This window comes from Aotus nancymaae, unplaced genomic scaffold (genome assembly GCF_030222135.1).
Source record: "Aotus nancymaae isolate 86718 unplaced genomic scaffold, 86718_ANA_hifiasm-v0.15.2.pri h1tg000040l, whole genome shotgun sequence".
Classification (NCBI taxonomy): Eukaryota; Metazoa; Chordata; class Mammalia; order Primates; family Aotidae; genus Aotus; species Aotus nancymaae.
Genome location: NW_026988454.1, coordinates 15,418,194 through 15,437,130, shown reverse-complemented (window position 1 = coordinate 15,437,130; position 18,937 = coordinate 15,418,194). Strand labels below are relative to the sequence as shown.

The 18,937-nt window shown below is 36.1% G+C and overlaps 1 protein-coding gene across 17 annotated transcripts in view; it reads right to left on the bottom strand.

The window, feature by feature from the left end:
- The window catches only part of SYNE1 (spectrin repeat containing nuclear envelope protein 1), a 521,352-nt gene that overhangs the window by 356,461 nt on the left and 145,954 nt on the right, over positions 1 to 18,937 (bottom strand). For 15 of the 17 annotated variants that reach the window (XR_010336584.1, XM_064360559.1, XM_064360560.1 and 12 more), the window contains 6 exons: positions 11,733 to 11,845; positions 11,031 to 11,199; positions 4,430 to 4,526; positions 3,641 to 3,843; positions 1,737 to 1,901; positions 1,133 to 1,285 (listed from right to left, as the gene is read on the bottom strand). Coding sequence is in view for 16 of the 17 variants with exons in the window: in XM_064360559.1 (XP_064216629.1) it covers positions 1,133 to 1,285; positions 1,737 to 1,901; positions 3,641 to 3,843; positions 4,430 to 4,526; positions 11,031 to 11,199; positions 11,733 to 11,845 (900 nt within the window). In the remaining variant the exon portion in view is untranslated. Of the gene's footprint in view, positions 1 to 1,132; positions 1,286 to 1,736; positions 1,902 to 3,640; positions 3,844 to 4,429; positions 4,527 to 11,030; positions 11,200 to 11,260; positions 11,403 to 11,732; positions 11,846 to 12,001; positions 12,068 to 18,937 lie in introns of those variants that run through there. The other 2 variants (XM_064360561.1, XM_064360562.1) reach the window with 2 other exon arrangements.

Genomic DNA, 18,937 nt, shown 5'->3' with positions numbered 1-18,937 from the left:
TATATAGTTAATAAAACTTTCCTTTAAAGTGACCAAAACATAAAGGTTAGCTAAAATAATCTTTGTACTTTCCCAAAGAACCATTGTTAATGTAGTATGGAAATATGAAATATAATGTAAATGTATATTTAAAATGTGGGGCAATTCTGACTTTAAAAATTGGACTGGTTTTCTTTAAAGAAAAGAAAAAAGTAACTCACTGCCATTATAAAAACTTATAAATTAGAAATATTAGGATAATGATAATTTAAATTACTTAGAGTCTTTTCCCACAGTAAAAACCAAAGTCAACATCTCATCTATACATCATTAAGCTTGTTTTCCTGTGTTTATATCCATTTTTAAATTTTTACAAAGACAAAAGAATGATACTGTTCTTTCCTTTTCTTTCTTTCTTTTTTTTTTTGAGATGGAGTTTCACTCTTGTTACCCAGGCTGGAGTGCAATGGTGCAATCTCGGCTCACCGCAACCTCCGCCTCCTGGGTTCAGGTAATTCTCCTGCCTCAGCCTCCTGAGTAGCTGGGATTACAGGCACGTGCCACCATGCCCAGCTAATTTTTTGTATTTTTAGTAGAGATGGGGTTTCACCATGTTGACCAGGATGGTCTCGATCTCTTGACCTCGTGATCCACCCGCCTCGGCCTCCCAAAGTGCTGGGATTACAGGTTTGAGCCACCGCGCCTGGCCCTTTCCTTTTCTCATGTAGCAATTTATTGCAAAATCTTCCCACGTCATTAAAAAATTCTTCCACTACTTCATTTTTGAGAGCTGCACGGTATCCAAAATATGCAAATACCACAGTTCATGCAATAAATGCCTTATTATTGAATGTATTTAGGTGGAGGTGCTGTCTATAGATGTTTCCTGTTTTTTCCTAATGTTTTGTTGTAGAAAAAAAATCCAAATTGAAAACCAATTTGAAGTTACTTTATGTGATCAAGACGTCTTTTTTATCAAGACATAAAAAATTGATATATTTTTTTCTGACAGGTGCAAATTGGGACATACAGACATGTCAAAGTGATGCCCATGAGACACAGAAACAGCTTTTGCAATGATCTGAATAAACTTGCTGATCTTTATACTGTCACAACAGAGAAGCCTTTTCATTTTGATTCAGAAACTCCTCACCTCCAAGTCTTGAATTAGTAACTTGACATTCATAAAAGAGACTTCTAAGGGTTCAGAAAGTTTCTTATGGGATTCTGTTGCAAAAGCAGACAGGGTAGCAACACAGTCTGTGTACTCCTTCTTCATTCTGTCCATCTCATCAGCTTGAGCATACTGTTAAGGAAAGGGAGGAGGGAACATTGTGAAAGCCATTTAGCCGTGACCACTGGAACTACAACTTTCATCTCTGGAATTATCTTGTAAGAAAGACTCTAATCCTTGATACTTATTTTAGATAAATTTGAAGTAAGTCCAATTAGTTTGAAAGAAAAAAAGAAACTAGCATAAAAATGAAGAACTATGATTTGAAACGAGAATCGTTCCATAGAAGTAGGTGCCATATGTCAACATAATCCTTAATCAAACTAACACATTTCTGTAACGTTCCTCCATTATGCATGGAAAAGAATAAATAACCAACCATAAAACACATACTGGTTTTAAACATATCTATGCTTTGCCTTAATAAACCCGTGCTATAAAAATATAATTCTCTCTAAACAGACTACTTATCACATTTATAACACACACGTGTTTGAGGTGTATATAGATTTGAAAGACATACTTGCTTGACTTCCATAAACAACTCCCTCCACCGCCCATTTAGCAATAGTAATTGCTGCTTCAGGTCACGGGAAACCATCTCATTACAGGTTTCAATGAGAAAATTGCCAGCATCGTTCATGGCAGTATGCTGCTGAATCCAATGAGGTAAATTTCGAAAAAAATCCTAAACAATAAAGAATGCACAATATCATAAACCATAAACGACATATCAATGACTGATGCGAAAGTGACTAAATTAGGAAAAATATCTTTCTTTTAACATTCATGTGAATTTTAAGATAAATCATAAATCTCTTTAAAAATGCACATTTTTAATAAAAAGTTTCAAAATGTGAACTGAGTGTCTTTTTTATAAGAACATTTATGCCATATCATTTGCTGAAGACAAAACAAAACATGATGACCACTTTCTGTTATTTTTATTTTACAGATTAAAAAGCTGAATTTCTGTAAATGTAAGAGACCTACGCATAACCTTCAGGCTAGTAAATACCAGTGCCAGAATCATAAAAAAGGCATAATATATAAGGGAAATATATAGCTTCCTTTTTATTGTATAAATGTATGGGATATGAGTGCAATTTTGTACATGAATAGATTGTGTGGTGGTAAAGTTGGGGCTTTTATTCCCTTTTAAAGAAAGAATAGCTTTCTCTAAAAGTTTCTAAACAAATTTTTGACCTGTTACTTTTGACTTTTAAATTTCAATGTAGTACATTAAGATAATTAGCAATCATGGAGATAAACCATTGAAGAAAAAAATTAAATTATGTATCTGGGTCGAGAGCACTTAATACAACAACACACTTTCTTGTTTGTTTAAGGGTTCACTCTTGGTAATGAAACAGTTTCCAACTCATTTTAAATAAACTGCATGTGTGCACGTGCACACGCACAACAGATATCACAGTGAAAAACAAGGATACCAAAGATAATTCAAAATCCATTTCATAAGCCACGTGTGGGAGGACTTCCTACATGTATAAATAGATAAGAACACTTCTGTTTCTGGTGGTTATATTCCTTTGGATCAAATTAACACATATGACATCTACTAGGGCACTGCCAGCCTAATTGGAAAAGCCAAAATCTGTATGGGTACATAGTTATTGCCTCCCTCAGCTACATGAGCATATTTAATCTATATGAAATGTCAAATGGTAAAACATTTAAAAGTGATACATCTACTTGTACAAACAATAATAGATGAACCAATCTTGGATGGCATGTGGTAATTCTAGTGCATGCATTTTTAGTATCACTTACATATAAATTGATTTTCCACGTAAAAATGCCAGGCTTCCATTTGGAAGTATATAAGCGGAAATCGGTCCATTTCATGTGATATTTAAATAAGTGACATTAAAGTAAAATAGTAACTCTCTCAGGCACACACACATACATATTTATAACTGGCCACAAAAGAAATCACTCCTACTTAGAATGAGACCCTTGCTTGAGGGTTAGTAGAATCCAAAACAGAATATCTAAAGAGGTATGAATGTCATGGTCCAGCTGTTCGGCTGGTGGATGCTGCCACATAGATTCAGTACTATGTGTTTCAGCACTATGTGAAGACAAACCAAAGTTGTTTTCATCCTGTCTTTAATCGGGAAATCCATGAAGACTGGGGTCCTAGACACTCCCCTTCACAGACAGACTTCAGTGTAATAAAGTGCCCTCTCCTCTGCTGCCCATTGGATTTACTCAACCCTTCATCAGCTTCTATAAGCAGTGTATTTATTGGCCTATTACTAACCTGAAAGTGCAACTTTTCAGGCAAAGTCAGGATTCTTGAGTCACACTTGCAAATATATGATACTCCCTAGTGAGCTCTGCTGTAAAAGTCTCTCATGTTTGTGTACATCAAATGTCTTTTCTTTTTGCATGAACCAATCTTACCTTTTTGGCATTTTCTGATTGATTGAGCATTTTTTCAGCATCCTCTAGCCAGGCTTGCAGACTAGCCACTGTATTGCCATAGCGATCCCAGTTAGAGATCACTTCTTCCAGCATGCTCCTCACACTCCTAACTTCTACTGAGAGATTTCGCCACTGAGCAGTGGTTTCATTCATGAATTTCATTACATTCTCAGCTTCCTCCACTGAAACAGAAAAAAACCATTTATAACCCTTATTTTATATTTTAAATCCTCCATACCTTTTTTCCTGTGGTCTTATACATTGGTGTGCAATAGTATCCATCACAAATGCCAGAGTTCATTTCCAACAAATGTAACAGACATAATTACACATGGAAAACAAATTTATTTTAGAAATTACGTCCTTACACTAATTAATTTCTCATTTACTTGATCGTTAATACTCAAGTTATCTCTGCTTTTGAATTTAATCCTTAGAATTGAAGGTAGCTTGAAAAATTGCAATTTAGAAAACAAATGCTTATTTTGTTCTCTTAGAAGAACTCATACACACACACACACAGAGAGAGAGAGAGAGAGAAAGAAAGAGAGAGAGAGAGAAAGAGACAGAGAGAGAGAGAAAGTATGATTTTACAGGTCAGGCACTGTACAAAGCACAAGGAACTGAAGCCAGTATGTGTTCTCTTGGCCAATGGCAAAGTGACACAAAAATTCCATGGAGAGAAAGAATGATCTGATCAGATAGAAACCTGTAGGCTCTAAATTCTACTGTAGTCTACACTGCAACAAATTCTGTAGTATGTTTTACCTGAACCATCTGCTTTGATATACATTTCGGCTGTCTGTTTCAAGATCTGGTATGTCACTTCATATTGTTCAAAGAACTTGCTATTTTCTATAAAAGACTAGAAAAGGAGGAATGGTTAGAAGATAGCAAACATTAGGCTCATGTAAAATTCCAAAGTCAATTTTCTTTAGTATAGCTATAAGCATAGTTTACCCAAATTTGCTAATCTCATTCTTTTTGAAAATATAAACTTAATTCCACTGCTACAAATTACCTAAGATCATTCTGAACACATAAATTGATTCCATGCTTTTGATTCTAACCCAGTACGAGCTTGAGAAAATATTCTATTTCTTCACTAACCAAGGGTTTGCTTTTGAAGAGACAGAAATTTCTCCAGAGAACTTGGGTCTAACATTTAGAAAGCACTAAATTTAGAAGAACATTTTAAAGTGTCCCACTGTGTTTCAGCTGTGGAATTCTGTTGCTCTTTGAACATTAATCCTGGTGAATGACTGCTCTGAGGAACTCCAGATTATAAATAAATGACACAGTGCACAAATACTCCCCTTAAAATAAAAAGTACGTAGGCTGGGAGCAGTGGCTCATGCCTCTAATCCCAGCACTTCAGGAGGCCGAGGCGGCCAGATCACCTGAGGTCAGGAATCCAAGACCAGCCTGGCCAACATGGTGAAACCCCATATGTACTAAAAATACAAAAATTAGCCGGGTGTGGTGGCATGTGCCTGTAGTTCAAGCTACTCAGGAGGCTAAGGCAGGAGAGTTGCTTGAACCCAGGAGCCGGAGGTTGCAGTGAGCCAAGATCTTGCCACTGCACTCCAGCCTGGGTGACAAGAGTGAGACTCCATCCAATAATAATAATAACAATAACAAATAAACTAAAAGTAAGTAGAAAAATTTAAAATAATTTCATACTCTATTCATGTTATCAATGGCCTATGATAGAAAAATTATAGTAAGACATGTCTATAAATCTGTAATTCATACATGTAATAGAGTCATTACTGGCAAATGGATACTATAAAATTGAGAACACACAAAAAAGTCTTTAGGTAAATTTTATTATTGTTCACTTCAAGAAACATAAAATAATGCCCGTTTCAAAGATTATTCTCACTTCTCTAGAGAACTGATGCAATTATAGCTAACAACATATCACCAAAGACTCTTTAATTTCTTGTAATATTATAATGAGTTCCTGTGATTTGAATCGATTAAAATACTTGATAAATGTCACTGTCATAAATACAAAATTAGCCTTCAAAAACCAGCTGATTTTTTGTATAGCATGCTGATGAATGCTTAATGTGGAGTTGCAAGACACTTGTGTGCAGAGGAAACATTATTATTCATAAAGCAATTTCATAGAAATCTCTAGATTGTTTTTACTGATAAATGTTTATCATATTTTGAGATAACATTTAAAAAATTGTATCTATAACAAATTTTATATCATTTTATGTTTATAAAGCATTTACTTATAAATTAACTATTCTTCAGGGATAAAGTGAATAGAGAAAGCTGTGAGCTGGAATAAGAGGCTCCATGATGAATACGACATTCAATAACTTTCATTGGCTTTATTTTATTTGTTTGAGAATAAAGTAAGACAATAATATTCTGATTAATTCACTATTTATTCTTATATCTTTTTATTACAACCCAGTTGGGAAAAGAATAATTTACTAGAATTTCAATTTTGAGTAACTTAACAACCAAATCATTATTTGTTCAAAAATTGAAAATTATACCTAATGTTCAAGATACTGTGTAAGAAATTGAAGAAATAATTATATTTGGCAAAGTTTAAAAAAGAGTCTGCATTTAATATTGATGCAAATTTCAAGAAGCTAATAGCAAAACAATTGTTCTAAGTGTCAAAGAATGGGAAATAGTTGCTTGTGATGCACAGGAATACTTTTTTTCTTTTCTTTTTTTTTTTTTATTGCATTTTAGGTTTTGGGGTACATGTGAAAAACATGCAAAGTTGTTGCATAGGTGCATTCATGGCAGTGTGATTTGCTGCCTCCCTCCCCCTCACCCATATCTGGCATTACTCCCCATGCTATCCCTCCCCAACTCCCCCCACCGCTGTCCCCCCCACTCCCCTGCAACAGACCCCCGTGTATAGTGCTCCCCTCCCTGTGTCCATGTGTTCTCCTTGTTCAACACCCTCCTATGAGTGAGAACATGTGGTGTTTGGTTTTGTGTTCTTGTGTCAGTTTGCTGAGAATGATGGTTTCCAGGTTCATCCATGTCCCTACAAAGGACGCGAACTCCTCGTTTTTAATGGCTGCATAATATTCCATGGTATATATGTGCCACATTTTTCCTGTCCAGTCTATCGTCGATGGGCATTTGGGTTGGTTCCAGGTCTTTGCTATTGTAAACTGTGCTGCAATGAACATTCGTGTGCATGTGTCCTTATAGTAGAACGATTTATAATCCTTTGGATATATGCCCAGTAATGGGATTGCTGGGTCAAATGGAATTTCTATTTCTAGGTCCTTGAGGAATCGCCACACTGTTTTCCACAGTGGTTGAACTAATTTACACTCCCACCAACAGTGTAAAAGGAATACTTAAATATGCTTTTGCTAGAGTAGTTTACAAAATAATTAAAAATAAACAAGTGAGAAAAGCTTACTTCCAATTTAATTTTTGGTCCAAGAGGCAGGGAAGAAGGGAGAATGTTTTCAGAAAGAATGTTTTACAAATGCTGTAGACACTTGTTAATGTATTTTTGAACTTTGCTATTAGCAAGACTGGATGAGTAATTTTCAAAGAAAGATTCCTATTTTATTTTAAATTTTTATTCATCCATTTAACTTGATCCTTTTTTTTCTGAATATGGAATAAATGCATTTAGCAATATGGATTATTTTGTCTGTTGAATCACTTTAGAAGAACTGCTAAATCTCCATTTTACTGTAAACGATTTAGACACACCTCTCAGAAAAATGCAAAAGTAAATACAAATGCATGTTTAAAATAATAATATCAGGATTCATTTATTTCTTTCAAAATAAGGTTGAAATTTGGACCCCAAGTTCAACAAATAAGCCATTTTAGTCAGGGGACTTTTAAAGTTGATGGTACTTCAAGAAAAGCAAGTGGTATGCTTAGTTCTGGTATTTAATTTTAGTGTTAGTGACTGCATTTCTACTTTCACAAGATGGGCATAAATATAATAAATATGAAGCTCATCAGTTTCACTTGAAGGGAACTACACCAGATAATTTGAGATAATTAAAATGAACATTAAGGAGTGGTTTTTATCAAGACTATTTACATTAAAATATAATTATGAATAATAAAATGAACATTCACATTATGTTGCATTCAGACAGTCCACAGTTTCAAGAGCTCTTTTTTCTCTTTCATGTGAAAGATTGAAATATTAGCCTCTTTTTTTCATAGTGCATTGTGAGCATATGTTTTGGTCTTTGTCAACAATTTTGACAGCAAGAACTAAACGAATTATCATTTGATTTGCATTACAGCATGTAATCACTTACCAACGGCCGTGCCCTAAATTAATGACAACAAGTATTTGTGAAGTATTATCCAAGAATTCTTTAAGCACTCAGTGGCTGCATATCTGAGCTAGGAAGCACATTCTCTTTCTCTAACCCTTAAAAAAAAAGTATTCTTTCTTTTTTGCAGGATGAATAAGTCTGATTTGAGAATTACGACTAAGAAAAAGATAATTATGGAAACTGTATGGCTCAAATATTTCTTTGGTTATTACATGATGTAGCAGCATGTGGCTTATTATAATACTTTTTTTTTTTTGAAACAGGATCTTACTCTGTAGCTCAGGCTGAAGTGCAATAGCAGGATCATAGCTCACTGTAGCCATGAACTCCAGGGCTCAAGTTATCCTCCTGCCTCAGCCTCCTGAGTGGTTGAGACTACAGGTGCACACCATGACACCAGGCTAAATTTTCAATTTTTTTTGTAGAGACAGGGTCCCACTATGTTTCCCAAGCTGGTCTCAAACTCCTGGCCTCAAGTGCCTCTTCCATCTAAGCCTCCCAAAGTGCTAGGATTACAGGTGTTTGTGAGCTGCTGCTCACAACCCTTTTTTGGTGGGGGCGTGGGGGTTGGAAAACAAGGAGAGAATTGCATTTACAAAACTGACTTTTGTAATTTGTGATTTTATTTGAAAATCTTCAGGGTCTTTGAAATAGCCTGTTCCAAAATGAATGATTTTTCATAATGCTCTAAAAGGATAAGAGATGCTCTATGAGGTGTTAACATAGAAGAAAAAAAGAATATGTCAGTCTTTGTTCCCTAGAAATATTCCTACTATTTTATCATTATTATTATTATTATCATCATCATCATCATTATTATTAAACATCTGGGAAAGACTAAGTCTTCTAGAAATTAAGTTATTCACAGACACATGGGTACTCAGTTGCTAAACCATGACTAACCACATTTGTAGTGACTGGTATCTGCACTTCATCAGTTTCTCCTCTCACAACCATGCTGTCTCATACACAAATAACAGCAAGTCTCAGGCTTTGATGGTACACTTACATATATTGTCAAATATGAACCAATATTAAATAGAACTAATATTTATGTGAATTATATTCTTTGCACCACGAAGATGTAAGATATCATATCAATGATTTGGTCTTTTAAGTTAAAAATATTTTTTTTCACAATTTTTTTAGATCGTGATACTCAGCACATAAGCTCAAGGGTTTTTGATTTGGAAAGATATGGATTCAATTTCTGATTCCACACTTTACCACCTGGAGCATGTGCCAGCAGGAGTATGTGACTTGAGCCTATGAAGCCTCAGTGCTTTTGCACTGGCTCCTTGGTATCCGAAACAATGTGAAAACCTCAGCCTGTAGGGCCATCACTGAGATAAAAGATGATGCATGTAAAACACTTGGCACGTGAGAAATGCTCCATACGCCATGGTTATCAAAAACTATTAAGCAAAAAATACCTTAAAATCCTTTATGGAAAAGAAATATGAGTGATAGGTAGGCATTCTTCAGTAGCAGATGAGACTATTAGGAAATGTTCATTAAAGCACACTATGTATGTAGGATAATCAGCAATTTTATGAATAGCTGTGAAAGTTAAAAAGCAGTTTGGAAGTAGCAGCTGAGTGAACTTGTCTTTAACTTTATGAAGTAGGCAGAGAGTACTAACGTTTTTATCATTAACCATAATTCTTTATTCACATATCATTTGAGAAAATCAAAGAAAATTATTAACATCATTGTGTTGGAACATTCACCTGGTGGAATGGTCTTATTAGCTGTTTAAATATGACTGATTGGCTGTTCTGAAATAGCCAGAACAAAGACTGTATCTGGTATAATTAACTACTGGGCTCAGAGGGTATCATTTGGCATGACCAAATCTGAAAATATACATGCATATTTGTATTTTATATTTGAAGAACTAATGTAATTGCTTGAATCTAAAACTCTAGGTTTTTCATAATGTGCCAAAATAACTAGAAATGAATAAAGGAACATAACAGATTTTGCATTTTGGGACAAATGTTTCCTAGACAATTATAGTATAGGGAAAGATTTTACTGTAAAGCAGTTAAATCGTTTCTTTTTTCTCAACTACATGTTGTTCACTCATCACAGAAAATGAAACTGAAATGTAACAAAATAGATTCTGGTTCTAACATGCCTCAGTGAGAATATGGTTTCAGTAAGTATTTCAAGCAGAACATATTATAGAGTCACTATGACTAATCAAGTTATAAATGGGCTTATATTTTAAAAGTTCATTGATTTATCATAGAATTTGTATTTAAACATAAATGAAACAGTACAAGACTAAACTACCTATTAATATTAATTTTGTGAGCAAATTTGCATTGAAAATTAATTTGTAGGAGGGATATGTTTAATTAACTAAGAAATAACCTGTCTTTAGTAACTATAATACATTAATTACATGTAAGTGAAAACTGCTAGTTACAGAGCAGCCAAATTCTTTCATTGATGCAGGTCTATGATTCTGGTAGACAGAGAATTATCAATACTGATAGCCAAAAATATGAGATAATCTTTAAAAATTAAGTTGGTACAGAGATTTATTGACAAAATTTTACTTTTCCTGGGTGCACACAAGGGTCAATGAAGCTCAGGGAATGACAATAAAAAAGACACCGTGGATACAATCTAAAAAATCAGTTCCCATTTGGACACTTAGGAATTGTTCTAAACTAGTCAAAACTGAATTTTAAAAAACATGAAGGTAATCTTTAAGTGTTTTAATTTAGTTTAAATGGTGACTTCCAATAAAAAATGTGGGTATGCAATACAAAAACTTTTTTAAAAAATCAATAAAGACAGTCAGGATGGTCCAATATGATTAATGCAGCAAAGCCTTTCTAAACTGGGGGATTTTAAATAATCAAATTCCAAAGAAATAGGTTTAGATTTCAGATAATTCTGAAAAGCTCATAAACTTATATCTAACCCATTTAACACACAGCTATCTTTATGTTTCAATTCAAGATTAAAACAACAGCATCAAAGTAACTGAACAGTGTTGCTAAATCCATGGCTCACCGGAATTCCCTGTCAAAGCACCGGGGACTTACCACATAGTTCTGTAGAAGCTGCTCTACTGACTCTCTCCTCCCATACTTAATGATCCAGGACTTCAGCTTTGACTCTGCAAGAACCAGCAGTGAGAGCAGACGGTACTTTAATTCTAAAAATTCCATTTTCATTAGGTGTAGCTCTGATGTGGAGGAAACAAAATGAAACCTAGAAATAAAACAGGGAGAATTTATAGAATGTAACTAATAGTAACAGAACCGATGCTTACTTAACCTGTTACATGTCAGCCTTAAATAGAATGCGGCCACAAGGTCTTCTAACTCTGGCTGATCATTTTCTGGAGATCTGCTTTCTTTTCTAGCTCTAGATTTAAAAGCAAAACATGAATGATTGAAATCTTCGATTTGGTTTTTTCCCCTGCCAACACATCTCTCGTCTGTTTCTTTTATAAGCTGTTTTTGCAATATTACATAATGTTCCTTACAGTACTGAACAAAAATACAGCCTATGAAGAAACCATTTCTGTGATTTCCAGGCTGCAGATAAATTCAGGTTCAGTCTTTTCAGTTAATAATATATTAGAATGTTGGCATTCTCAGCATACGTTATGGGAGCTCACTTTCTATTTACCAAAGGTAAGCTTCTCTGTTAAAAATAAAATCATGAAAAAAAAAAAAGAAATGTAAAAAGCATCCACCTCGCATTTTAAAAACAGTCTTCATTTAAATACATTCTCTTACCTCTCGGCCATGTCCTCTAACTGATCAGGTGGCACTGGAATCCCGTTAACAGACCTAGTCCGGTAGATTTCATGGAATGCTCTTTTGTGGGCATCTGTGTTTTGAAGCAGATCCTAAGATACAGTTTTAAAAAAAATAAAAAATGAAAAACATGTTTCACAGAGGACTAAGGAGCATAATTTCCAGCCTTCACCGATGAGTCAATGTATTCAACAATTTGATCCTGCTGCCACATTCAGAGGCAGCTTACCTTGAACAGGAGCTCTTACCTTGAACAGGAACTGGGTGCTTGTACTTAAAACACTATGCTGGAACTGCATCTAATAATTATGCATCTTTTAAACACACATGACACTTGCACAGCAATGCATTCAGACGTTTTAAAGGCACATGAGCCAAAGGAAAATGTGAAATTACTGCTATGAAATGATTTTGGTATTTTTCGCCTTTCTTGATTTTGGATATGTTGGTTTTTAAAGGCTTAAAACTAAGCATGACAAATTGAAACCTTTGATGGCAAAAGGCATTAGGCTTTCTACTGTTATTTTATTTTGAATGCATGCAGACTATTATAAATTGATATTTTCTTGCTATCTAAAGTCAATCATAATACAATATATTTTGAAATACCTTTTGGTTAGAAAATTTCAAACAAGTGCGGGGAATGCCCCATAGGTAACACAGTGGGAAAATTAAATGTGATGTTAATAAATATTCACTATAGACTGTATAGAACTCCACAGATTTGATTCATTTATTTAGGTTAATTTGAATCTTCTTTGACGTATTTGCTGTGTTTTGCATCATTCACAAACTAATTTCTAAAAAGATGTACATGTATTTTATACTCCCTCACCAATTTCTCACATAGAGGCAAGGAAAGAGTTAGGTGAAAGGAGATTCATGCCTTAATTTCTAGATCTTAGTTTGTGTCCCAGTGGCAGAATAAATACAGTACTTAACAATGCGTCACTCACTGAAAAAGTAAGACACATTAGCCCATGAAAATAATACATTAAAATTAATATTTTTATCTCATACCAAAATTTAGTGGATTAATTGGAGAAATTAGTGCAAAACCAGCCTAAAATCAACAGAGACACACTTGAGGGAGGGACAAGTGAAGACTTTTTTATTATAAATTAAAACATTAGGGTTTGTATGTGCTTGTCTACGTATGACGTTTTAACATGGCAGAAAAGCCTCAGGGCCAAACTATTTCTATTCTCATCTATTTCGCTACTATCACATTGTGACCTGCTCTGACTCTGTAGGTAAGTGCAAAGATATTCATAAGTCATGTGTGCCTCAAGGAAAGGTACTATGTGAAGCCAAGAGCTCATCACAAGAGAACAGAGAACAAATGAGTGATTTTTACAGCAGCTATTGATGATGAGTATTCTAGCCATTCTCTACTTCCTTTATTACATGCAGACACATTTCTGTAGCTTATGGTTTTGGCTGAAACTTTCCCAAGTGACTTCAGAGCACACTTGGAGCTCTCATCCCAGCTAGCTCTGATTTGTAACTGTTTTCAAATATCAACTATATTGAAAAAGTCTGTACAAGCTATCCAAACAAACAGAAACATTTTCATCCATGTAATAAAAGAACGTCTTCAGTTGGCATGACGTCACTGATTCCTCTGAAAGGTCTTCTCAGTATAAAGCAGCTAGATACTGGGCAAAATATATGATTTAATTCACCTTGCTGGGTTCATAGGAAGTGAGTGAAATGTTTTAGGTCCCCCATTCTCAGTAAAACATGACCACAAAACTAGATCACAGACGTAGGCAAAACACAAGTAGAAAAATCCAGATTGTCCTGGACAAATATCTACACCATTGCTGAGAGAGATTGAGTCTTAGAATGTAAGCAGGGTAAGGACACTGAAACGAGATCTCTTCCATTTAGTCAGAACCCTCAATGAGGGCTAACACAGCCAGGTTATTAGCAAATGCAAATACAGTAAGAGGAAAGCAGAGATCACGAACCACAGGAAATAAGCCACGATGAGTAAGAACCAGCAGAAACAACAAATTTATCATGCTAGAAAAATGTCGGTAATTTAATATTTGACAACAACAATACGTAAGATAAAAAGGAGAGTGGTCTGGTTAAAGTATTCCCAATTCCTTATATTGATTAAGAGGGGGTTAAGATATTGATTAACTTTCAATTTTGTTAAGTATCTAACAAAATTCAAGGGCAATCATACAGTACAACTAGAGTTTATAACTTTCATGCCAGTATAATAAATAAAACCATGGAATAAGAAAAATGAGCAAGGAAACAAAAGGTAAAACTTCCTTAATCAACTTATAAATAGCAAGAAAGTAGAAAAGAAGAAAAAGTAGAGCAAATCAAAAGCAAAGACTTAGATGCTAGAAACAAATTCAAGAATATCAATAATAATAAATAAATGTGAATAATGTAGAAATTTACTAGTTACAAGACAGAGATTTTCAGATTGGAAAAACAAACAAAACAGAATTATCTGCTTTTTACAAAAGATATACCTAATCATTAAGAGCATGGATAGGTTAAAATTAATAAAATGGAACACATGTCAGGCAAATACTAAGAGAAATCTGATATACATGTATTAATACCAGACAAAACGGATTTCAGAACAGAGGCATTATTAAGTACAGACACTCCTTGACTCACGATGGGGTTATGTCCCAATAAACTCATTGTAAGTTGAAAATATTGTAAGTCAAAAATGTATTTAATACACCTAAACCAACCAAACATTATAGCTTAGCTTCACCTACATTAAATGTACTCAGAACACTCACACTCACATTAGCCTACAATTTGGCAAAATCATCTAACACAAAGCCTATTTTATAATAAAATGTTGACTATGTCACATAAGAGTATCATATCACATGTCATTGCTGAATGTATATTACTTTTGTGCCATTGTAAAGTGAAAATTGTAAGTTGAATCACTATAAGTTGGAAACCATCTATAATTAATTGCATAAAGATTAAACTTTCAGTTTACTGGAGGATGATACATTATTCCTGAACTCGAACATGCCTATTAAACTCTGAACTACATAGAGCAAAAACTGATAGAACTGTAAGGAGAACCTGAAACATCAGCATCACTGTGGGATTTATCAACATGCCTCTCTAAATGAGACACAGCAGTGGAAGAAGCGTTATAGCAGGTTGTGAGGTAAAGAAGGGAAAGGGCTGCAGGAATGGCCTTTGTAAGAATTTTTGATGTTTCAGTAGTGGAAGCCAGCTAGGAATTTTGAGCAGATTGGTGAAATTATTTCGGCTACATTTTAAGGATCACTGTGGTGATCCTTCTGAAAATACCCTATCCTCCATACGTTTGCTTCCCATTGCTTCTAAGACAACACTGTAGCTGGATTTCCTCCAACCTCACTGGTTGCTCCTTCTCAGACTTTTACTGGTTCTTCTACTATTCAATCTCTTAATACTGGATTCCCTCCAGATCAGTCCTTGGTCTTTTTCTCTTCTCTGTATACACTTCTTTATTTAATTTCTCCAGTCTCGGAGCTTTAAACACCCCTCCATTTGCCAATGACTCTGCATTTTTATCTCCAGGCTGTACTTCTCTCTTGAGCTCTCTTACCTATTGCCTACTCCACGTGTCCTCTTGGATGAGAAGCAGACTCAACATGCCCCAAACTGAATTCCTGATCTCTCCTCCAAAGCTTGCTTCATTGTCTCCTATTCTTAATTGATAGAAACTCTGTTTTTTTCAGTTACACAGCCCCAAAATCATAATGTCATTTATGGCTCTTCTTTCATAGAACATATCTAATGCTGAAAATTGTTCTGCCCTCAAAATGTATTTGGAATCTGTCCATTTCTCACCATCTCTACAGCTACTTCCCTGGTTCAAAGCACTCAAACTGGACTATTGAAATGGTACCCTGTCTTCCACTCTCCATTCGTAACCCAGTCTATTCTTACACAGCAGCCATATCATGAAAATACTGTCATTCCTTTGTGAAAAAAAATGGGACTGAGTGCCATCACTCATGTGTATAATTCTAGCACTTTAGGAGGGCAGGCTGATCGCTTGAGCCCAGGAGTTTGAGACCAGCCTGGGCAACACGGTAAAACCCTCTCTCCAAAAAATAAAAAATTAGCCAGGTGTGGTGGCCTGTGCCTGCAGTCCTACCTACTTGGGAGGCTAAGGTGGGAGGATAACTGGATCCTGGGAGGCAGAGGCTGAAGTGAGCCATGATCACACCACTACACTCCTGCCTGAGCAACAGAGCCAGACCCTATGTCACAAAAAAAGAAAGAAAGAAAGAAAGAAAGAAAAGAAAAGAAAATGGATGGAAAAAGAAGGTTAGAACATTGTAGAGCAAATCAACAATGCCAAAGTGTGGTTAAGGAAAAGTGAGGAGGTACAAAGAAACAATATTGGGGAAATATATATAGGCACAGAAAATAATACACAGAATATATAAAACAATATTTTGAACAATTTTATGCCAGTAATTCTGAAGACTTAGTCAAATGCACACAGTTTTAGAAAGTATGCATCATCAAAATTGACCCAATTGCAATCTTGAGAGCCTGAATATGGGAAGACAACAGTGAAAGAAAACAACAATTCTCACCCTTATGGAGTTGACATTATAGTACAGAAAATCAAGCAAAAGATAAGATACATGATTCAAATAGGTAACAGCTGAGATGATGATAAAACCTAAAGAGAAACATCAAACAAGAAAGGGGAAGGGGGGGTTTGGGGGAAGCTGTAATTTCAAAAGAGGTGGCCAGAAAAGGGCTGACTAAGGGGACATTTTAGTAAAGGCCTTAAAGAGATGAAGAAGACTGTAATGGGAGTATCTGTAAGAGGATGTTTCAGACTGAGGAATGAGAACATTCCAGAAAAACGGCAAGGGTAAAGACTTCAAGGTAGGGAACGTGCTTGTCTGTTTGATGTCGTCTTTTCAATGATGTTTCACTGATCACCCTATTTAAAATTGCAAAGACACCTAATATCCCCTGTCCCCTGTCCTTTTACTTTCTAACCCAAATTTACTTTTTTTTTTTTTTTTTCCTCTTTGAGACAGAGTTGCACTCTTGTTGTCCAGGCTGGAGTGCAACGGCACGATCTTGGCTCAACACAACCTCTGCCTCCCGGGTTCAAGCGATTCTCCTGCCTCAGCCTCTCGAGTAGCTGCTATAACAGGCATGCACCATCACACCTGCTAATTTTGTATTTTTAATAGAGATGGGGTTTCTCCATGTTGGTCAGGCTGGTCTCAAACTCCCGACCTCAGGTGAACCGCCCACCTCGGCCTCCCAAAGTGCTGGGATTATAGGCATGAGCCACCATTCCCAGCAAATTTAATTATTTTGTATGTTTATTACTTTTACCTGCTTCCTCTGACTAGAAGGTAAGTTATCTAAGGGCAGGGATTTTTGTCTGTTTTGCTCACAGATGTATCACAAATGCTTAAAACACTGCTTTGCACACTGAGAATGCTCAAAACACTGTTTTGCACACTGAGAATGCACAACAGATATCTGTTGAAAGATTAGAGAATACTAGAAAGGTACAGCCAGGGGAGTAAGAAGAAAACTTACAAGTGGCACAATCCTAGCTCACTCACTGCAGCCTTTAACTCCTGGGCTCACACGAGATAGATAGATAGACAGACAGACAGATAGAGATAGATAGATAGATAGATAGATAGATAGATAGATAGATAGATAGATAGATAGATAATAGATAGATAGATAATAGATAGATAGATAGATGATAGATAGATTTTTTTTTTTTGAGACAGAGTTTTGCTCTCATTGCCCAGGCTAGACTGCAATGGCATGATCTCTGCTCATCACAACCTCCACCTCCTGGGTTCAAGCGATTCTCCTGCCTCAGTCTCCTGGGTAGCTGAGATTATAGGTGCCTGCCACCATGCCCTGCTAGTTTTGTATTTTTAGTAGAGATGGGGTTTCTCCATGTTGGTGAGGCTGGTTTTGAGCTCCCGATCTCAGGTGATCAACCTCGGCCTCCCAAAGTGCTGGGATTACAGGTGTGAGCCACCGCCCCCGGCCAGATTTTTCTATTTTTTTGTAGAGACAGGGTCTCACTTTGTTGGCCAGGTTGGTCTCAAACTTCTGGCCTCATGTGATCCTCTTGCCTTGGCTTCTCAACATGCTGGGATTATAAGTATGAGCCACCATGCCCTGAAGAAAGTCTTACAAGGGAAAAGGCATAACTATGTAAAATGTTTGCGACAGGTGAGGTAAGAAGACTAGGAACTGGCCGTTGGGTGAGGAATGAGGCAAAGCTTTGTACACTTGGTGTGAGAGCATGGCAAGAGAAAAGCTTGATTGGAATGGGTTTTAGAAAGAATGAGAGAAGAGAATTTTGAAAGAAGGAAGAACATAGCCAATTCTCTCAAACAGCTTTGCTGTAAAAGGAAGGAGGAAAATTGGACAGTAGCTGGGAAGGGAAATGGGGCTAAGGAAAAAACTTTTTAACATAAGTTAATAGCAGCATATTTGTATGTGGGTGAGAAGACTCCAACAGAGAAAGAAAGAGAAAATAATGTAGAAGGGAGGAAGGACAGGAATTACCTTTTGCAGAGAGAGTGGGATCTAATGTATACATGGAGATGTTGGCCTCGGCTCAGAGCACAGATGGCTCACCCATAGTAACAGAAGTGAAGAGAGCGTATTCGGGCACAGATGCAAGTAGGTGGGTTGATGTGGCTGTGGGAGCTTGTGGAAATTCTTTTCTGATTGCTTCTATTTTCTCAAAGAAAAAGGAAGTAATGTCATCAGCTAAGAGTGAGGATGGGGAGGAGGTGTGGAAGGTTTGAAGAGACAAGATATGAAATAGTTGTCCCAGAAATGAGGAAGGAATGGAGTTGGGAAATGCCTTCTAATTGCCAGGCACCATGAAGGGCCTACTTGGGTTAGTCATTGCGCCTGGGGGTGTGTTTTTCCTCCAGCCACAGTCAGCTACATGTGTGTGGGCATGAACTAGGCAGAGACCTGGCTTTCAGCAGCATTGTGTTTTTACCAGGACAGTAAGACAAAGTGAAATGTTCACAAGGCAAGCGAGGATGTAGACAAGTGGGGCTTTTACATTGCATTTGAGCAGAGTACAAAGGGAAGTGGTAAAGAGAACAGGATGCACGGAAAAGATGGTAGGATAACAGATTATAGGGCACAGAGGAGATGAA